Genomic DNA, 22,570 nt, shown 5'->3' with positions numbered 1-22,570 from the left:
GCAGCCAACTAGATTTCGATAGGAAAACCCACAAGGAGGACCTGAGTTCAACATCAACTGTTCCCTCACCTGTGATTCCCAGCAGCTGGCATTCAGAGGCTTACTGCAACCAACAATGGAGGGAGAGAAACATAGCCATCGCAACTAGGAGGTGAGAAGGGTAATACAGTGGAGGATGTTAGCAAAAGGCAAGACTGACTGGTCAGAACACAGCAAAGCTCTGTTGCAGGAACTACCAGCTGTGAACTCAAGTGCCTGGTTATGATTGCATATATAGTCCAAAGATGGTAAATAAAGTGCATGGCTTTGGAAACCCCAACTTTTGCAGAAGCAGGGAAAATATATTGGGGGAGGATGTGAAAAGAGCGGGGGTTGGGGGCAGCCCAATGAGGACCGAGCATGCTCAGGAACAACAGGATGCTGAGCATGTGTTGGCAATTTGGAGGGGGAGGGGGAGGAAACAGAAAATCAGGAAGGGGCTCAAAATGGAAGCTCCTGAAAGGAGGTGGAATTGAGCAGAAGACCAAAACAGGACCAATCCACACTGCAGCATTTTGTTGCAGTTAGGTATGGGCAAATCCTTCCATTTCAGTTTCTCATTTTTCCGCTCTCAAGTTCACTTCTCCACATTTCCACGTTAGTTTGCAATTAAACGGAGGACTTCCGGGTTGGCGCCATCGCCGAATGGCGGACTCCCTCCGAGCTCCGGAGGGAGCCTGCTCGGCAGGGGCTGGGTCCTACCGCACCGGCGATGCGGGGACCCTTAAAAACCACGGCCACGAGGGCCGTGGACATGGAGACTCGGCTGGCACCGTCAGCGCCCTCCCGACTCGTGAAGGAGCCTTTTTAAAGGCTACGGATCGGGTGCCGGGGAGAAGCGTGGTGCTTTGAGTCCTCTGCTATCCCTGCCGAGCGCAGCCGCATGCCATCCGGCGGAGAGCGCTGACTTCTTCCATTGAAAATTCGGACTTTTTAACAACAACCCGTGAGTAATTTGGAAACTGGGTTTAAAAGGAGGAAAAAAAAGAATTTCTTTTTGAATTGGACACGAGCGGGGGGGGATCCAAAAAGGAAGTCAGTCCCCCCCCCTATTGTAAACCTTCCAAGACAAGGACGGGGAAACCAAGGTCCAAAAAGATTTGTATTGCTGATAAAAACTAAGAATTCCACGATGGGGAATTATAAGAACTGTGCTGGAGGACGAATTGAGGGAGAAGAAACGTAACCCCCCCCCCCGGGAACCGGGGTGATTGAAGAGAGAGCCTGGTGAAAAGAGTCGGAGATTTTGACAGCTGTCAAAGTAGCTGTCAAAGTCGGAAAGTAGAGAGGATTTTATTATGAGAACTTTGCTGGCTAAATTTGATACAATTTGTTACAACTTGTTAAAACTTGGATACAAAATGGCGAAAATATGGATAACAATCGGACTTTTGGACTAGAGAAAACAAAGTTACAACAATCCCCCTAGAGGAGTTTCGGGACATTACAAAGATGGTCGTAAGTGGAAAAATACCATTGGAATTTTACAGAACTGGTTATCTTCTGGGAAAGCTGCAAAACGGAAATAATATTTTGTCTACAGGGTGTTCAGCTAAAGGAGACAATAGAATTTTCTATTGAAGAAAGGAAGGGACTGAACGCAAGTTTTTGTTCCTGAATAACAAGAATCCCTGCAGACTTACTAAGCTTCTGAATTAGAACGTTTCAGCAGCGGAACAAGAGGAAACTGGACTACAATTTGGAAAGAACAATGGGGGGAGCTTTATTAAAGATCTGAAGTTAAGTGTTTTAAAAAATAATTATGAAAGGGGGAAAAAAAAAAAAAAAAAAAAGAGCCAGCAAGGAGTTGGGGGAAATAGGCGATTTATGGATTGTAAGAATTCCAGGCGGATAACATGGTTTGGTGGTCAGGGGGAAATTAAACCGGGGACAGAGGGGGAGAACTAAAATCCAAAGGCTTGTCAACTTCTTTTTTTTGAACTGGCTTTGTTTCATCTATTATATCTTTTATTTCTTATTTCTGATATTTCTATTATGTGGGGTGTCTTTATTACTAAAAAAAAAAAAGGGAAATTGTGGAATGAAAATGGGGTGGGCCCTGGGAAAGAAGTTTTTGGTTTTTTATTAAGGGTATTGATGAGGAATGTAGAAATTTTAAATTCGAATAATGGTTTAAACAAATTAAGTTTTTAATCAGAACCGAGAGCTTGTGGAGCCAACAACATGAAAAATGAATATGATAGGGGTGGGGGAAGGGGGGAGTCCCAGAAAGTGGATATATGAAAAAAAGGATCTGAATGTATTTTAATTTTTACTTTCTGTATTTTTGAAAATTTTAATAAACATTATTTAAAAAAAAAAAAATAGTTTGCAATTAAACGACAATGAAAGCCCTCATGAAAATTCGTCAGCATTTTCATGCAAAGGTCCCCATTGTATGCCATTTCCTTTAATATATACGCAATTTTGCAACACAATCACCCTTAATACAGTGTAGTTGTTGTCTTGTATCTTATTTTCACCAATGCATGCATTTTTCTACACACTTTACCCTGCCGTAAGCATTTTCACACATATTATGTGGTTGGAGAACAGCACTGCAAAATTCAGAGAAGCCTGGATTTCGAAGGATGGCTGCATTTCGATTTTCAGATTGTTCCAGAAAATGTGAATTGAGTAGACTTGCCTTTAAATGCATGCTGAATCAAATCTCTCCCCCCCCCCCCGCACCCGCATCCCTCTCTGGCTAATGGGTAGGTGCAGCTCTAGCAGAAAGGGGGGGGGGGAGCAACCTATTTGCTTTTGCATCACTGCAAGGCAGGCTACTGATGAATCAAAGAGTACAGTTGAAAAGCTTTCACACCATTACTCCATGCTCTCTGGCCGGGTTGTGACTGCAGTGTCTCAGAAGAAATGGACTATGTGTGTGCGAGGCCAGGAAAGTAGGAGGCTGGCTCAGATTGGGCTCATCCCTGTTTTTCTTCAATTCCTTTAAAAACTAAAACGGTAGATCATTCCTTGGTCCTAGATCACTGGAGTACCTGCTTCCAGCACATTCTGAAAGAGACAGCTGTATACAAACAACATTATATTCTACATTCAATGTACACTGAGATCTTGCTTATTTCTATGTAGTCCACACAGTCTGGACCTGACATATAATTTATGCCCCTGAAAAGCAGGCTAAAGTGTGCTTGAAAATATCTTAGTGAAAATATTATATGTGAGCTTCCAGACTGTCGCTGCTTCAGAGGTCAGATTTAATGACATAACAGCATCAGGGAGCACAATCAAAGATGATTTTGGAGCTGTTGCGCAACAATCTCACTACCTGCCACTCTGCAAATTGAATTCTTTGGGATAATAACAGCAGTGGGGAAATGCTTGGAAAAGGGGGAGCAACATTTGCTTCCCACAATGTAATTTCACCTCCCCATAAATCAGAGGGCCCACTCCAAATGGGTGCTTTTAAACAGGTGTATTCTGCAAGGTGCAGTTGACAGAATAATAGTGCATTAATGGTGGAATTATGCTGGACCACCCACACACCGTTCAGCATTATTCTGTGATGCTACCCCAATGTTACGGCACCATCGCTGTCTGGAGGGCAACTCAGCGCAACAAAAGCAGGATAAACAACCCAACCAACGGAACATTTATGGTATTTAAAAATACAGGGCTTCAGCAGGAAATATTGGGATGTGCACCAATTGGAAAACAAGCACCCTCGAATTTTTGCAAAAACTACAGAAAGCCATATCACATATAACCACCTCAACACCACCATGAGCACAAATAGTCATGAATGCACAATTGAAAAGGATGTCTGGCATGCTCTAGATTAGAATGAATGCTCAATTAATAGCCAACATCATCCAACCTCATCTCAAACTTTGTTCTAACGAATCGTGACAAATGCTCAATAAACAGATTGTCTAGAAGTGACTCGTCTCACTCCATAGCCAGCAGCATTTAGGGCTGTGGAGAGTGAAGATTCATTTAAAGTACAGTATCAGCCAATCCGAGGCTCCAGGTTCCTCTGAGCAAATGTGACCCTATTAAGCTGGTAACATCTCCCCCCCCCCCAAGTTGGCCTCCTCAGCAGTATTTCCCCTCCCAGGCCCAGCAGCAGGAGTAAACTTAGTGGCTTTCCATAGCTAGTAGCTTCCAGTTCCCTTGACAGTGTTCAAAATATGCTTGTCCTCTGACCGCTCCCCTTATATGGCGTGCACAACTTGGAGAGCCTTTGCTCTTGGGACTGCTGTCCACCTGGCATGGTGCTGGTGGTGCTGATTAAAGCCTTTAGGGACAACAACAGGTGCTCTGCTTGCAACCGTATCATCCTATTTCCTTGCAAGAAAGATGCTTTCCCCCATTGGGTTCTGCAACAAACGTAGGGCAATCAACACACACACACACACACAAAGCCAGAGGGTGTTATCTGCATGCTTAAAGTTGTGGCAGGGAAGAGGGGACATAGTAGAGGTGTGCAGGATTATGCAAGCTGTGGAGGGACTAGAAATCAGGGTCATCCAGCAAAGCAGAACATTGGAAGATTCAGGACAGATACAGGGACAGCATATAGTTAAACTATGAATTCACACCCACGATGGCCACCAACTTGGATGGCTTCAGAATAGGGTGAAGGGGGCATTGGGGTCAGCCCTGAGCCAGCTTCCACCTGCCTGCCTTCTTTCTTGCAAGCTGTCCAAGGGGTGGCCTTGGCTGACACCTTCCTCAGGCTCAGTGTTTTAGAATTCGGCAGGGCAGAGGATGGAGACAAAACAAGAATTAGCCTTACAGGGTTGTTGTGAGGATAAAATGGAGAGAGGGAAAAATGTGTGTGTGCCACCTTGGAATAAAAAGTAGGGTGCATATGGTATAATAATCAACAAACACATTGATGCATAGCTGTCAAGTGTCCCTTATTTGAAGGGACAGTCCCTTATTCCAGCGCCATGTCCCACTGCTGTCCCTTATTGATGGATGTCCCTTAAATGTCCCTTAAATGATGTCCCTTAAATTTCAAAGGAAGCAGCTCCTCTCCCTCCCTCCCTGCCAGCCAGGGAGGAGGGAGGCTCCAACTGTGTTGCTTGGCTGTGTTGCTCACCCAATAAGAAGTCTAAGAACGACTGGGGGGTGGAGCTTGCATGCCTTTTGTGTCGCTAGTTAATGCAAGCTGAGGAGGTTTTTGAATGCTGGACGCCATTTTGTTGCACGTGCTGCTGCAAACTTTGCAGTGCAAAGCCAGGCCGGGGAGCCATCTTAAGTTGAGGCTGCATAGGCCTTGTGGTGCATGTGATTCAGATTCTATTCAGTTGAACCTCCGGTTACAAAGTTGGTTGGACAGTGTTCTCGAAGCTACCAGACTGCAGGAGGACAGGAAGACTGGCGTGCCTGGAACAGGTGAAGCTGCAGGTCCCTTATTTTGGCTGCTGGTCCCTTATTTTCAAGGCTGCTGGTCCCTTATTTTCAAATCTGTAAGTTGACAGCTATGCATTGATGTAAACTATTGTAAATGTTCTCCTGGATCTAGGAATACTTGGCATTGCTAAATGCTGAAATCTCAAACCGACCACTCTTCCAGTGCCCCAATTTCTACAGCTGTTCTGCCCTCCTTCTCTGCTGCTGCTACTTCACGGCCTTCTGCTCTCCAAACCATTCTCTTAATCTCCGCATTAGAGATGTTATGGCACATTTGTACAATTACTCTCTAACGTGCTCTGGCAATCATGCTAGGCTCTGTTCTGGCTAATCAGAGCTGCTATTTGCTCCCTTACGGGAAATGCCGCCAGGGGCATAACTCATTAAGAGTGCCAGTAGAGGCTAGACACTTTGCTTAGAGGGAGGAAAAACAGGGGTCAGGAGACAGACGGAGTAGGTGGCTGGGGGGGAATTGTGCCAAGAGAAAGGGACTCCTTAGAGTCAAACCAGTTTTTCAACGCACCTTAAAGAATATGCAATTGATCTGTGTGTTGATCACATACAAATGGAGTTTGGTGATCATTGTACACAACCTGGCACTCCAGGAACTGCTATGTGTGACTTTCTCACACACCTTACCCTGCCCTATTCCAGCCACACCAGCAACCACTGCGGAGAACCCCATCGGAGGAGCACCCCATCTTGGAAAACCACTGCTGCTGCCAGAAACACACAACTAGAGACTGCAATAGGTACATCACAACTGGACCAGGCCATTGGCCCCACGTAAGGGGAGATTAGCTCTACCTTTTCCTCCCTTTCTCAATATTCATTCATTAGACTTAAGACTACGAACCTTTCCCGGACAGGACTTGCATGCCTTGTTCTACACTGCTTTGCTGTCTGCCCCTTGGCTTGTAAGCAATCATTTATAGCAATAGTGGGGGAGCTCTTTCAGCTCTAGGGCCATGTTACCTTGTGGGCAACCTTCCAAGAGCCACGTGGCCCTAGATGGGCAGGTCCAGAGGCAAAAGTTGGCAGAGTAACGAATGTGAATTTTACCTTGGTATGGTAATAATAATAATAATAATAATAATAATAATAATGTATTATTTGTACCCCGCCCATCTGGCTGGGTTTCCCCAGCCACTCTGGGCAGCTTCCACAAAGACCAAAAATAAACTAAGATGTCACACATTAAAAACTTCCCTGAACAGGGCTGCCTTAAGATGTCTTCTGAATGTCAGGTAGTTGTTTATCTCTTTGACATCTGATGGGAGGGCGTTCCACAGGGCGGGCGCCACTACCGAGAAGGCCCTCTGCCTGGTTCCCTGTAGCTTTGCATCTTGCAATGAGGGAACCGCCAGAAGGCCCTCGGCGCTGGACCTCAGCGTCCGGGCAGAACGATGGGGGTGGAGACGCTCTTTCAGGTATACTGGGCCGAGGCCATTTAGGGCTTTAAAGGTCAACACCAACACTTTGAATTGTGCTCGGAAATGTACTGGGAGCCAATGTAGGTCTTTCAAGACCAGAGTTATGTGGTCTCGGCGGCCACCGCTGGTTCCTGCACACACACTCTCTGTCCTTCTTCCAGCCAAGCAAGAGGCATGATCAGAGTTCAAGGACACATTCCAGACAGGCAAAAACATGCAAGGAGGATGTGGAGGAGGGCTGGTTGTCTGGGGACAGTCACAAGGTCTAAAGTTTCCCACCCTTGCCTTACTTCTAAGATACGTTTTGTTCCGTTTTTCCAGAAGTGACCACACCAGATAAAACTTTGCAATCAGGAGCAAAGTGCTTAATGCTGAAATGTACTTTGGTGGAAAAAGTCCAGAAGGGAAATAATTACAAATTGGAAGGAAAGAATCTCCTTTTGCTATCTTTCTCATTCCCCTGCAGCTGTAGCTATTTTCTCATTCCATTCTTTGAAATGTATGGGTGTTTTTTTGTTTTGTTTTTTAAAAAACCTTCTATGTCCTAAAAAGAGCCTTTAGAAGCAGCGAGAGTGCTTCCATTCACTTATTTCCACGTCGCCAGAATGTTGTGAGGGCCTTACTTTATGAAGCAAATAATGCAATCCTAGAGACGTCTGCTCAGATGTAAACTCCCATTGAGTCCAGTGGAGCTTACTTCCAGGTAAGCACGCTGAGGATTGCAGCTTAATATCACAATCCAAAACACAGCTCATATATGAAGCATTAGGGAATGGTTCCTGAACACAGTATAGCATAAAATCATTGAACTGTAGAGCTGCAAGGGACCCCAAGAGTCATCTAGTCCAACCCCCTGCAATGCAGGAATCTCAACTAGAGCATCCATGACAGATGGCCATCCAGTCTCTGCTTAAAAGCCTTCAAGGAAGGAGAGTCCACTGCCCCTCGTAGGAGTCTGTTCCACTGTCCCGAGTCTTCTTCCTCCTGCCCAATTTACATTTGTAAGCTCCTTGGGAGCAGGGAACTGTTGCAGTCCTTTCACCTGCACCACTCTTTGTTAAAACAAAAGCCAAACACCCCCGCCTCTGCCTTATTATTCACATAAATGCTTTGACAAACAACTCAGAGAGCGAGAATGTGAAGCAGGGGAGACATTTTTTTTGAATGAACAAAATGGGCTTTTCTTCCTCGCCATTGTGACCACACAAAATAGCCATGGAAGTTGCCTTGTAGCCAGGGGGCCTCTGGGACGCAGCAGCAGGTGCTGTTGAGAAGGAAGAACCCTCCAGAAATAGGGCTCCCTCCACCTTCACTTCCATAAAAGGTTGCCAAGAGGCTCATCCCCCTGGGTCCCGAGTGCTGAGCACTTTTTCTCTAGCTGTAAAAGGGAGTGACTTCATGCCCTGTCCTCGTGCTCAACTCCTCCACCGGCAAACTCACCTTCTTGAAGCAGTTCGAAAACACCAAGAAAATGGTGAGTCTCCTTTTGCCTGGAATTTCCGCAACTTTGAATTAACTTGAATTATGCTTTCAGAACTGGGGAGTGTTTTGAGGCTCAGTGATCAGAGCACCTGCTCTGCGTGCTGGTTCAGTTCCCAGCATCTTCAAATAGGGCTGGGAATGTCCTCTGACTAACAACCTGGAGAGATGCTGCCAGTCCGTGTGGACAGTACAGAGTTAGATGGACCAATGGTCTGATTCAGCTTAAGGCAGCTTCCTATGTGGGTAGAGCATCAGCATGGCATGCAAAAGGTCTCAGGTTCAACCCCTGGCATCTCTAGGTAGGACGGGGAGAGACTCCCTGCCTGAAATCCTGAAGAGCTGCTGCTCGCCAGTGTAAGCATTACTGAGCTAAAAGGATAGAACGTTCTGACAGTATAAGGCAGTTTCTTCTGTTCCTAACTGGAGGTTTCCTGTTGCACTGAACAAGTGAAATCAGGATAGAGGGACATTGTCCCTCTGCCTTTCCCACAACTTGGGTTCATCCAAAGTAGTGGACTTTGCAGTATGTTTAGGAAGGTTAGCAAAAGATCTTTAGAGGGTTGAACTGGACCCCTTCCTTTAATGCCTTTAGATAGTACAAGTGTTAACCAAGCTCACAGAAAAGATCTCTCAATGTCTATTTGACAGCCTTTGCTAAATGGAACCTCTGTGGCAGGACCTCTAGATACCATCACCAGAAAACCTGAGCTTCTCAGAGAAGGTTATCTAGCTTTTGATTACGGTATTTGCTTTTATAGGCAAATCTCCCAAATATAGGACTAAATAAATTTTTAAAAATTTGATGCAGCAAAGAAACAAACAGACAACAACACCACTTTTAATATATTATTCAAATGTTCCCCACAAATCAGACCAGTAACAAAGTATTGCTGTTGGTGGGATTTTTTTGGGGGGGGCAGGGTGTATTATGCAGCAATAGGGTATTTGTGGTGGATTTATACAGGGCCAGTCATCCCCCCCCCCCCGCTTATTAGTTTGCCGTCTGCAGGGGCAGTTATTGCACTGTAGCAAACAACAAACCAAAAAATAAACTGGAATATTTGTGGCATGAAAAGTTACGGGATTTCAACAGGTCACACAGCGCGATTGGAAATGCAGCACTATGTCTTCCCAAAAACTTGGCAGGCGCACACTGTTTTGGAAGCAAGGATATTGCATAACCACCTTGATACCATCATTACTACAAATCATTGTGAACCCACCATAAAAAGGGCATCTGGAGGGTCTCTAAATCTTCACCCATAACTAGAGTTCTCCTGTCCATTCATCCACCTCCTTCTCCAGGGTGCTATATAATCTGTATGAGGCTCAACGAGACAAATTCATTCTCTCCAACATTCTGAGACGGCTGAAGACTACTCAGCATGCTTATTCCTTTCTGGGCTGCTTGTCTGAGAGAGTGGGGTTTGGGGTGGGTGGGTGTGTGTTCTTTTTGCTTATTTTATTATTTTAATGCTTAGTGGCACAGATTTGGCACTGGTTCTGCTGGCACGGGAGCACTGTTTTGTAATCAGAGGGATTGATAGAGGACTTTTCACCAGTGCAGCTATTCAGGGGTGGGTGTGCATGTATAGCAGCTTCATATTCAACTTCCGGGCTTCAATATTGAAGGGGGTCCAAAAACATGTGGTTGTATCTAATGAAGTGCTACTGAGAGTAGACTCATTGAAATCAATGGTCATGATCTAACTTGGGTCTGTTGATTGTCTTGCCCCTGAGAATGTGATCCCAACCAATCAGAGATTACATAGTGTAGGTGTGGGAAACCTTCAGCTCTCCAGAAGTTGTTGAACTAGAACTCCCATCAGCCCTAGCAAGCCTAGCCAATGATTATGGGATTGGCAGCTCAGCAACATTTGGAAGGCCAAAGGCTCCCCCTGATGGATTAAATGTGATGCGGGGCTATGTAGCCAATCAGATTTGGGCATGCGATGACATCGCAAAGCCGATTCAAAGTGGCAGCAATGTTGCCTGGCTGGATATCTGGATCATTCTGAAAGGATGAGCCATACAGCCCATTTTGCATCCCATTCTCAAATTACTGAAAGAGGACTATATTCCCACCACCACCAAAAAGGCCCACCCTCATTTAAACTCCTCATTTTTGCCAGCAGTGCTTTCAAAGCATTGGGTGACTACAGTTAATGGGGAAAGTCCAATCAAAGTTCAGAACTTCAAAGTTCCCTTGATATATCGATGAAAGAGCATGCCTATTATTACTAATATCTTCCTGGATTTCTTTTTAATAAACCAAGTGCTTTCTCAAGCAGGGATCTGATATCCCAAGCACCTTTCTCTAAAGAACAATCAATCATATTTATTATAATTGTTGCAAACCACACAGATGATGTGTTGCTGTAGCAACAATTACCTTCAGCGCTTCCCCTTCCCAAACAGTTTCTGTTTTCTCAGTCTTCAATGAAATAAAAAAAACCTCATTCATGGGATGCCAGGGGTACACAGTCTCCCCCTGGGAGTGGCGATACCCTCAGATATATATTTTTCTACAGGAAAGTGGGGGAGAGGAGTGTTAAAGGACACAATCCTGACCCTAGTTTTAAAAAGTGGGTTGTAGGCAACATTAGTCCTGCTCAGAATAGACCTGCTGAAATTAATGGACCTTAATTAGTCATGCTCATTAATTGCAATAATCTGGGTCAGACAGACCCTGTGCCCCCAAATACTATCAGAATCACCACTCTTTGCAGTTAATGACTAACCCACCACTGACCCCCATTCCTCTTGCTCTTCCTTGCCCCCGCCTCTCTTACAAACATATATTTGTTTCATCGGCACACTCTCCCTACTTGTTCACCACAGCAACTGGTATATGGAGGCATCCTGCCTGTATATTCACTATAACTTTAAAGCACATTCAAAACACATTCTGTCCTCCAAAGAATTCTGGGCATTGTAAGTTCACCCCTCCGAGTGTCGCAATTTCCCAGCAACCCCCTCAACAAACTACAGCGCCCAGATTTCTTTGAGGGAAAGAATTATGCCCTTGGGTTCTTGATCAGTTGGTTAGAGCATGGTGCTGAGAACGTCAAGGTCGCAGGTTCTATATCTCCGTATGGGAGAATGGCATATTCCTGCATTGCAGGTGGGGTTGGACTTGATGATGCTTTGGGTCCCTTCCAGCTCTTATGATTCTATGAAAGCACGTGCTCTGAATGTGCTTAAAAGGCTTAGTGTGTACACAGCCCATGTGGCTAGCAGCCACTGTTAGCTTAACCCTCTTCCAAAGCCATCCAAATTGGTGACTGCCATGGCCTCTTGGGGGAGCAAATTCCCTAAGTTTAGCTATGTGTGCAGGGTGAAAAAATCAGTTTCCTTGGCCTGCACTTGAATCTTCCAAAATACTGCTTTACTGGATAGCTCTGAGTTCTAGTGTTAGGAGTGAGGGAGAAAAACTTCAGAGATTCTCCTCCAGGTGATGCAAGGCCAGAGAGAAAAAGGTGGCAGAGTGTTTGTGGAATTTCCTCCCCCAAAAGGCCCACCTGGTACCAACCTGATTCTTCTTCCACCCGTAGGCAGACATGTTTATTCTCCCATAAATGTCCCCATGCCCTTTTAAAAAATTTATTTTCTTTTTTTGTTATATTTCATTTCTGCATCTATTTTTGTAAAATGCCTTAGACGTTGTGCTTAAGGGGATTGTAAACAAACCTTGATCATATATATTGCAGAGGGTTGGACTAGATGACCCTTGGGATCCCCTTCCAACTCTAGAATTCTATTATTTTATCTCCCACACCCCAGGCAACAGCTATGGCTAAAAGCAAGACGTATTCCAACAAAGGGCAATTTAAATTGGTACAAGGCTTCCATTAGACTAGATAAATAAATAAATTTGCAGTTATAAATTGGAAATGCCTCCGACCAACCCTTGCTCAAAAATGCTTTGCTGATAATAAAATCGTTCTGGGATGGATTGAATAGCGCTCAGGATCCTGAAGCGACACAACACTGCCCTCTGGTGCTTGCTCCTAGTTTGAGCTCAAAATTAACTCTGAAAACAGGTGGCAAGCTTTTTTCTCTCTTCTTCCTCCCAGAAGCAATGGTGTGTGTTCCTCTTTACAATAACCCAGTGAGGTTGGCTAAACTGAGAGGCTATCTGGTGAATTTCATGGCTGGGTGAACCGCTGTGCCCAGGTCTTAAAAACAACAAACAAATAGTATTGTGGCAAATTAAGGAAAGACTGGCGAGTTTAATTTTGGCACAAATCACTTAAAAAAATAAAAAGTTAAACCTCAAAAAAAATTGGGGGGCACAAATCACTGAGGAATATGGCCACTTCCACAGATCACACATGGTGGAGGGCTACTGATGGTTTGCCCATGGTGAGAACAAAGGGAAATGGAGTTGCTATTATTATTACTTCTACTAAAAAGGTAAAGGACCCCCGACAGTTAAGTCCAGTCGTGAATGACTGGGGTTGCGGTGCTCATCTCGCTCTATAGGCCGAGGGACCGGCGTTTTTCCAAGGTTTCCGGGTCATGTGGCCAGCATGATAAGTCACTTCTGGCAAACCAGAGCAGCGCACGGAAACACCGTTTACCTTCCTGTTGGAGTGGTACCTATTTATCTACTTGTACTTGACGTGCTTTCAAACTGCTAGGTTACATTATATATATATTACATTATATATGTAATATATAATGATATATGTAATATATAATGATAATGATGGTGCCAGGCGAGTGTCCCTGGGGAGAGCATTCCACAAACAGGGAGCCACCACAGAAAGGCCCATTCCTATGTTGCAGAAAGTACAGTGGTAACTCGGGTTAAGTACCTAATTCGTTCTGGAGGTCCTTTCATAACCTGAAACTGTTCTTAAAATGAAGCACCGACAGCCTCCTGCTGCCGCCGCGCGATTTCTGTTCTCATCCTGAAGTTCTTAACCTGAGGTACAATTTCTGGGTTAGCGGAGTCTGTAACCTGAAGCGTTTGTAACCTGAAGCGTATGTAACCCGAGGTACCACTGTACAGTGATATTTATTTGCTTAGGGAAGAGGTGAGGAAATATTTTCAGTCTGAGGCAACCTTATCTCTTTTTTTGTTGTTGGGGGGGGGAAGCAAATACCAGTGTCTTGCGCTCTCTCTCTCTCTCTCTCTCTCTCTCTCTGTGTGTCAAGGTTTGCAAAAGTACAAAAGGGGGCAACCCTAAGGGGGCAACTCTCCTGAAACAGGCAAACAAGACATGAACATGCTCTGTGGGCATGGAATCCTGGCTGGCTGGCAGGGATAGGGAAGCACAGATCCCTGGAGGGAATGGAATGGAATACCATGGGAAAGGAGGTTGGCTGGGGCCCCCTGAACAGGAACACTACCCAAGGCATCATTTTGTCACCCAGGCACCAGTCGCTTAATGCCTCTCTTCACCTGCAGTCGAGCGCCCTGACGCCGGAGCAGATCACCGAGTACAAGGGCATCTTTGAGATGTTCGACGAAGAGGGGAACGGCTTGGTGAAAACGGATGAGCTGGAGAGGCTCATGAGCCTGATTGGCATCAACCCCACCAAGAGAGAGCTGGCAACGATGGCAAAGGATGTGGACAAAGACAGTAAGGATTCCCCGTCTGGCCTGGCTTTTCAGAAAGAATTCTGGCCCCCAAATCTAATAGTGCTGCAATTAAAGGAAGGGCTGTGGGAAGAGAGAGAGTTTGTGTTTATCAATCTATCTGGGAAGGGCGACAGCTCAGAGGTAGAGCATTTGCTCTGCATGCCAAAAGGCCCAAGTCCAATTCCTGATGTCTCCTGTAGGGCAGGGAGAGACAACGGCCTGACTCAGCATAAGGGAGCTCCGTATTATCTTGCTATATACATAAAAATGTAAGACGTTGTCACGCTCTGCAGTTTGCATAGCTGCTGATAGGCAGCCACTCCAACTGCAGCATGAGGAACGGCAGGCTGGCCCAGCCAAGTTGTTTAACAGAGGGGGAGAGCCACTCTGAAACACCTCCCACTTCTGGTAAACATGCTTGTGGTGAGGTTTAACGGAGGCGAAGAAGGTGCTTCACACAGCGGCTTAGCAGGCCACTCTGAAGCACCTCCTCCTTTAAAAGGGGATGGAACTTGGTGGCAGCTATTTGGGGGGGGATAGGTGAGGGTATGGTGCAAAGTGGGGTTGGTCAGGTGTGTGGGAAAGGCAAAGAGCTTGGTGAGTGGAGCAAACAGGGGCAGTAGAATCCCCCCCCTCTCTCTCTCTCTGTGTGTGTTACACATACGTTCTATTTTTCTCTTCCCCTGCCCACACACATTAGTTTGCAATTCCCAACCATTCCTCCCAGTAAAAGGAGCCTATTTATAGTGGTATCCTCAAGACAGGACTGTGTGGCAGACCAGGCAGGGGGAGGAGGCAGCCGGGTACACTTGCCCCGGACCTTGGAGGGCTAAGCCAGGCAGGGCCCCCCATTAGGGGCTTGCCAGTCTTACACTGTCATGCCAAGATCAAGACTCCTCCCCAGGCCTCAGACAAGCTCTGCACAGGCCTGGTACAAATGTCTGTGGCCCTACGCGAAAAGGATGAGCAGAAAGCACCCCAAAGTGCAGCAAAGTCTAAAATGTCCAGAGTCTAAAATCACCAGTGGGACTTACTTTTGCATAAGCACAGCCAACGTAAAATCTGCACCTACTGTTTTGCATCCACTGCCCCTGGTCCTGACCACCACTGACATGTGTCCCTCGGACAGCTGTCCAGAAGGGAATGTTTTCGACCCTTGGGCTGAAAAAGAATTGGCTTATAGGAAAGCATTAATGGATTCCAGAAGTCCTTCCTTCCTTTTCTTCCCCTAGACAAAGGCACCTTCAACTGTGATGGGTTCCTGGTTTTGATGGGGATTTACCACGAAAAGTCAAAAAACCAGGATGAAGAGCTAAGAGCAGCTTTCAAGGTCTTTGATCAGGAGCACAAAGGCTACATTGACTGGAACACCTTGAAGTAAGTGAGCAGAAGACAGGGCAAAGGAGGGCGGGCGTTGCCAAGTCTCCCGTCCAAGTTTGCTACTCAGATCCACACCGTTTAAAGCACATGGCTTTGGCCCAGAGAATCCTGGGGATTGTAGTTCAAGGGTGCTGGGAGTTGTAGCTCTGTGAAGGGTAAACCACAGTTCCCATGCGGTTGTGGTTGTTGTTTTAGTGAGGAAGCTGTGTGCTTTAAACGCAGGGTATGTATGTGAGCCCAGCCTCCATTCTGTACAGACTAGGAAAATGCATAAGAACATGAGATGAGTTTGCTGGATCAGTCCAGCAGCCCATCTAGTCCGGATGCCACAAGCAGGACCCGAGCACAATGGCATTCTGCGCACCTGCCATTTCCAGGAATTGGAGGAAGAACATAGCCATCATTCTGGTTTTGACGGGCATTCACCTCGAAGAAACCAGGATGAAGAGTTAAGAGTGGAATTCCCAGATTCATAGGAATTGTACTTTACCCCTCCCACAGCCCTCTCTTCCACAAATTTGTCCAGTCCTCTTTTCAAGCCACCCAGTATTCATCCTGGCCCAGAGCAATCCAATTCCGCTCATCCAAAATGACATCTGTGATGGTTGTCATGTTGGCAGCCATTACTGCCTCTTGTGGGAGTGAGTTCCATGGATTAAATATGCGCTGCATGAATCGAACAGATCTATAGCTCTTTGGGAGTGAAGGTAAAGCATAACTTCCATGTTTGGAGGCAGTATACCAGATAGTGCACAACCATGCCTTACCGTGGCCTCTGCCCTTTAGGTACGTGCTGATGAACGCCGGGGAGCCGCTGAACGAACAGGAAGCAGAACTCATGATGAAAGAAGCTGACAAAGATGGGGATGGGACCATTGACTACGAAGGTATCAGAAATGCATGGGGAGTTAGAAGGGAGGAACATCTCATAGGTACAGTCAGCCATATAGAATCATAGAATTGTAGAGTTGGAAGGGACCCTGATCACCTAGCCCAACCCCCCTGCAACGCAGGAATCTGCAGCTGTCCCACATGGGGATCAAACCTGCAACCTTTGCATTATCAGCACCATGCTCTAACCAACTGAGCCACATCAGCACCCCTATCTTTTTGTTCAAAATACAGCATTAATGAAATACGTACACACAATCTAACAGTTGGCAAGACTTCCACAGTTCTGCCTCCTCCTCCACCTAAATCTCTTATCACCAATGCCACATGGTCTTACTTGACCTGGGCTTTGTGGATTGTATTTTTATTTTTCTCTTTAAGAATTTTGAAGTTTTAATGAACATTCCATAGCCCCTCTGTAGCTGAGTCAATGGTTCAAGACTGCTCAACCTTAATCCAGCAAACCCACAGTTCTTGCACATTTTGTGTGCACACACTGTGCAATACTGTACATGCCTACTCAGAAGTAATGCCCATTGAGTTCAATGGGACATAAAGCAACAGCAACTTACCCCCCCCCCCCGCTCGCCCATTGCACACCTTGGTCTGTAGAGTTTACAGAGTACAACAGGTATTTTTCTACACCCTCTGAGATACCACCACCTGACTCTACTGTCCCTGCCATTATTTTGCACGTATCCTGAACTCAATTTCCTAGTAGGATGTTTGACTTGAAACACAGATAAACCTAGGAAGCACCATCACAGTTTTGCAGACCTTCCAGCAGATGGCAGTATAGTGCACCAATCTGACATTAGTCAGTATCCATATTTGATAAATTGCAGCGTGTGCAACTTTTCCTTCTCTTAAAGTAACTGTCCTTTAATTTGCTTTCACAAAATACATGGCAAGGATCTAAAGACCGTTCTTGCATTGTAGGAGGGCGTGCGGTGGTTGCTGCCCAATCGTTTGATCCCACAGGTTGTGGTATAGTGGTTAAAGTGTTGGAATAGGACCTGTGGGAGACCAGGGTTCAAACCCCATTTGGGTGACCTTGGGGCCAGTCACTGCCTCTCAGCCTAACCTGCCTCACAGGATTGTTATGAGGATTAAATGGGAGGGGGGGAACCATGTATGCAACCTTGAGCTCCTTTGAAGAAAAGGTAGGATATAAATGCAATAAATAAATTGAAAACAATGCTTGGATTACTACAGAAACGTGGTTGTGGTTTTTGGTGGTGCAGACAGCAGCGTAGAGATGGTATTATCTAGCAGGAGGTTCCTTAGACAGTTTCCCCCAAAGACCAACTGAGCGTGTTGCCCACCCCCAAGATCATGTATGGACAAGAATGTCTGGCTCAGAGGCACTCTCCAACCAAGGATGTCCCTGTACATGTTTGTTTCAGAGCAGCAAATGGAGGGGTGCTCTTTCTGCCTCTGCAAGACCCATCCAGCCTAAGGATACAGCTTGCCTGCACCCTGATCACATAGAAAGTCTCACTAATATGACCAAAATCTCTCTGGTTTGACTCCAGAGACTTTGGGTTCTCAGGGCCCATCTTTAGGGTCTGACACCCTTAAATCTCTGGGCCATTAATTCAGGCCTGGCCCTGTCAAACATGCAGCCCCCTACAAGGTTACTCAGAAGGTCATGTGTCCCCTCCCCTGGGCTGAAAAAATGTTCCCCACTCCAGGAGTAGTGTGAGGCATTGACTATTTTCACATTGCCAAAGGAGAAGGAATACATTAACTCCCAAAGAGGAATATATTTGAATAAGATACACATATGTAGAGATGCACACTTTGCAATAACTACTATGCACAATGCATCTCACCGTAGCAGGGAAGATTGCGACTGGGTCCCCCATGTGTCCTCTTTGGTCTGCTGTCCAGGTGCTCACTGTTAGTGGATGGCCTCTATTTGGGTGATGTGTCAGTGGCTGCAGCTGGCTCCATTCACCCACACCTGGCTGCCATTTCCGGATTTCTATGCTCTAGAGAAAAAAGCAACCTATTGTCACGGACTGGTTGAAAACAGAGGAATGGGAGGAGAAACCAGCTGAGGAACACCTCCCCCCCCCCACACACAAGGGAAGAAGGCTCAAAGCCTGGGGAGTGGTAGTTGGACAAGGATGAGAGGTCAGAGGGAAAGGGAGGGAAGACCAGGAAGAGAAGGTATCAGGAGCTGAAGAGGTAACAGAGCGTAGTGAGCTGGGAGAGTCTGTAGCAGAAAGAAGTCCAGAATCAGAGGCAGAAGCTGAAGCAGGAAAGTGAGGGAAGGGATGCCAAGAGGCAGAGATGAGTCAGGCTGGTGCAGAGTCACGGGTGTCTCCCCCTCCTAACTGCGACAAGCCCCCTTCTGTCCTGGTCTTCCAGAACTAGAAGAGGTATGAAAAGGGCGGAGGAGAGGTTGGTTGCACCCAGGCGCAGTCTCTGATTGCTTGGGGAAAGACCTGGAGAGGAGGGGACTTAGACAGCTGCGAGAAGGCGGGGACGTTCAGACTTATCAACTGGTTTTCATGGAGTAAGACCAGCGGGAATGAGCTACTCTGCTCATTAAGTCTAACACACAACCAAGTCTGCAGAAATAGTGTTTTTGCTAATAAATAGTTAAATCCGACTTTAAACTGTGTGATTACTTACCAGCATGATCCTGTGACAACTATTGATTGGCAATTGAGGCAGGGTCCTTGAAGGTAGGTTGCAGTCTGAGCGCCTGGAGCTAGGAGGCAGAAGGAAGGGCGCACTAACAAGGCAGAAGGAAGTCAGAAGGTCTGCAAGGCTTACATCTCTCTTAAGCTGCTGACTGGCCCCTTCAGTGTCACCTGATTTTCCAGGCCACGTGGACCATGCACTGTTGGAACAAACTTGTAGCGGGCCCCATTCACACCATACATTCAAAGCACTGTAAGTAGCCATTGCTTCTCCCAAAGAATTCTGGGAGTTGTCATTTGTTAAGGGTGCCTAGAGCCATTAAAACACCCCTCACAGAGTCGAGTGCTTTAGCAACCAATCCCTCTTCCCAGGGAATTCTGGGAATTGTAACGCTGAAGGGGATAGAGCTTGTCTCCTAACAATTTGCAGCATGCTTAACAAATGACAGCTCCCAAAATTTTTTTGGCAGGGAAGCCATGGCTGTTTAAAGTGAACATGGCCAAACTCTGGGAGATAAGGGCCTGATCGGCAGGACTCTACACAACACCCAGGCCTACCTCAAACATGGCAGAACAATGACTGGCTGGTGCTGATGGTCAGGCCTACCAGCGCAGGCCTCCATGTGAAAAGAATGGGTGGTACCTATCGAGTGTAATGCTTGCTAATAAGTGGCTTGGACTCAGATTACCAGAAAGATCGTGCCTCCCTTTATGAACCTGCCCATGTGCTAAGATTCTCAGGCGAGCACCCTGTCTTGGTCCCATTCACATCAGACGCACAGTTGGTGGTGACATGATAGAGTGAACCTTTTCTGTGGCTGCTCCCAGATTCTCTCCTCCCAGCTACCTGTCCACCAGCAGGCTGAAGACCTATTCAGGCAGGCCTTTGAAAAGGTGCAGATGATGTTGACCAATGGACCAACCATTGGGACTACATTTTTATACCAACTTTATCTCCCAAGGAGCTCAAGGTTCTCCTCCTCCCCTTTTCATTCTCACCACAACCCTGTGAGGTAGGGTAAGAGATTTACCCAAGGTCACCCAGTGAGTTTCACGGCCAAGTGGGGATTTGAAACCTGGCATCTTACAGGTCATAGCTTGGGAGAAGTGTGCTATAAATACATTGCATGAAATAAACAAATGAGCCCCTCTGAGCTCAGCAGGGCTTACTTCTCTTGTATGTGTGTTTGAAAATACACCAGAAAGTTAAGAAATAGGCAAGGGGAGGGAGGAAGAAAAATGATAAATTCCACCTTCTTCCTAATAAAGATCTATGTTTGTTTTCCCCTTCTAGAGTTTGTGGCGATGATGACCGGCGAATCATTTAAATTGACCCAATAAGGCCCACTGGAAGAAATTAATTCTTGATATCAGAGTCCCGTCCCCCCTCTCTCTCCACCCAAGCGACTTTCCTTCTTGCAATGTAAATAGACAAAAGGGGCAAGTCTCACGATGTCTGTAGGTAAAATTAAAAATATTGGTGTACAGATCTCCACATCTCTACAGCAAGAAGTTTGCAAGCAAAGAGGAGTGAGGGAAATCCAGTCCCAGCGTGTATCTACATGACAGAGTTAAAACAGGTTTAAAAGTGTAATTCGGTTGTTCTGCAAAAAGAGCCAGGCTAAGCCACTTTACCAGAGGATTCTCCTTCAGCTACAATTCCCAGAATTCTTCAGAGAAGACCACGGAACTCCGACAGGCATCTACCCCACACAAAGTTAGCATAGCTTTAAGGCTGTGTACTCACAATACTTTTAAAGCACATTATTTCTCCCGAAGAATCCTGTGAGCTGCAGTTAACCGTGCTGGGGCTTGTAGCTATGTGAGGGGTAAACTACAGCTCTCAGGAATCTTCATGGGAAATAATGTACTTTCAATGTGCTAGAAATACATGGTCTGTGCCCAGCTCAAGTTAAATCGCCTTCGGCAACTGAGGGCTGGAAACTGGACAGATTGCCCTTGTTTAAGATTCATATTAATAAAATTTCAATGAAACCAGTTTCCGTTTTCTTTACCCCCTAAGTGTGGCTTTTTGGGTAGAATCAGTGAAAGAAACGCAGGCCTGTAAGGCCAAGAACAGATGTGGTTAAATGCTGGAAGATGCAGGACAGATTTTTAAAAGAACTTCTTATGCAGCACATAGTTAAGCTATGGCACTTGCTCCCACAGGAGGCAGTAATAGCCAACAACTTGGACGGCCTTAAGAGGACTGGACAAATTCTGAGGGGATAAGGCTATTAACAGCTACTAGCCATGATGGCTATTGCTCTACCTCCACATTTGGAGGCAGAAATGCTTCTGAACATCAGTTGCTGGAAACCATACAGGAGGAGAGAATGTTCTAGTGCTTGGGCCCCACTTGCAAGTTTCCTCAGAGGCATCTGGCTGACCACTGTGATAACAGCATGCTGGACTAGATGGGCCATTGGGCCTGATCCAGCAGGCTCATCTTATGACCAACATATTGAGTTCTCAAACCAGAATGCACATCTTCCTCACCATGTTCCTGTGCGAGTCACATGGCCCTCACAAGACTGCAGGCCCCCCCGGCCCGGTTTCTTTTTGGGGGGGGAGAGAGCGCTTTTTTCTGGCAAGATCTCGGCACCCAAAATGGCCGCCGGGCCCTCACGTGAGGAAACGGGATGTCCCATCTTCCTGGGACAACTTGTGCAGTATGCCAGTAGAGAGATTGGCTATGAGGAAGAGACAAACCGAAGCCTGATTTCATCTATGTCACTTAATGTTTAGAAATGCTAAATGTCTCCACCTATGAAGGTATCTTACACAGTCTTGCACCACTGTTGCTGGACTATAAGGTCTATCTGTACTGACATTCCACCTGCTTTTGAAAGACACACCTGTTCACACAAGCCTCCCCTTGATCTCTTTGTCCTCCTGCTTTAACTCCTGAATTGTTTTATTGTAGATTTTAATTCCAGGCATTTATATTTTATAGTCTGTGCACCCAGTGTTTCTTCTTTGGAAACTGCTCAGAAGCCTATTTTAGCGTTATGTGGTATATAGATATTTATTATTCACAGTCATCTCTGACTACAGGTCAGGCTGACAGGACCTAGAGTCCAACACCATCTTGATACATCCCTAGTTTACACTGACTGGTAACAGCAGCTCCCCACCAGAGTTAAAAACAAAACAAAACTGGAGATGGTGGGAATTTGAATCAGGACTCACTGTGCACACCAACTCCCTTTCTCAACAGAGTCCTGCCCAAGGTATTAAAATTCCAAACTGAGCCACTTGTTCCATGATGGCCCCAACACAGATGCAACCATCTACTTGATCTTGCTATCAACCAGCCGCAAACAAGCAACTCTAAATTTGCATCTGCTTTGCATACAGAAAGCCCCAGGTTCAATCCTGCGCATCTCCAGGTAGCATTGGGAAACACCCATCTCTGAAACCCTGGGGAGGTATTGCTTGGTCAGTTATAAGCCAGGTTTGGGGAACCTTTGGCCCTTCAGATACTGCTGAATTACAACTCCCATTATCCTCAGCAAGCATGGCCAATGGCCAGGAATGATGGGAATTGTAGTGAAGCAACGTCTGGAAGGCCAAAGGTTCCCCTACACCAGGTATAGGCAATAAAGAGCTAGATGGACTGACTCTGTAACAGCAGCTTGTTATGTTTCGGAGAGAAATAAAAATAGAAGGGATTAATAGCCAAGTAGTAGAGCAACTGCATGCAACCCACAATC

At 46.1% G+C, this 22,570-nt stretch overlaps 1 protein-coding gene and 1 long non-coding RNA gene across 4 annotated transcripts in view; one reads left to right on the top strand and one right to left on the bottom strand.

Annotated features, from left to right (window-relative positions):
• The window catches only part of LOC308482826, a 36,033-nt gene extending 16,498 nt beyond the window's left edge, over positions 1-19,535 (bottom strand). For both annotated transcript variants that reach the window (XR_013989433.1, XR_013989434.1), the window contains exons 1-2: positions 18,844-19,535; positions 18,036-18,194 (exon numbers count right to left, since the gene is read on the bottom strand). This is a non-coding gene — a long non-coding RNA (uncharacterized lncRNA). The remainder of the gene's footprint in view (positions 1-18,035; positions 18,195-18,843) is intronic.
• On the top strand, positions 7,286-20,852 carry CALML6 (calmodulin like 6). Of its 2 annotated transcripts, none has more exons than XM_081016331.1 (5): positions 7,286-7,560; positions 13,756-13,930; positions 15,162-15,306; positions 16,096-16,196; positions 20,149-20,852. In XM_081016331.1, exons 2-5 carry the CDS (start codon positions 13,807-13,809, stop codon positions 20,193-20,195), a joined length of 417 nt encoding a protein of 138 aa, XP_080872457.1. In that variant the 5' UTR covers positions 7,286-7,560; positions 13,756-13,806; the 3' UTR covers positions 20,196-20,852. The 2 variants fall into 2 exon arrangements, with proteins under 2 accessions (XP_080872457.1, XP_080872456.1); XM_081016330.1 differs by lacking the exon at positions 7,286-7,560 and adding an exon at positions 8,159-8,331.
• Positions 20,853-22,570: the final 1,718 nt, after the last annotated feature.

Source organism: Podarcis pityusensis (assembly GCF_964106645.2).
Source record: "Podarcis pityusensis genome assembly, chromosome: 8".
NCBI classification, from domain to species: Eukaryota; Metazoa; Chordata; class Lepidosauria; order Squamata; family Lacertidae; genus Podarcis; species Podarcis pityusensis.
Note: the sequence above shows the minus strand (reverse complement) of the source record. Positions and strands in the feature narration are given on the sequence as shown.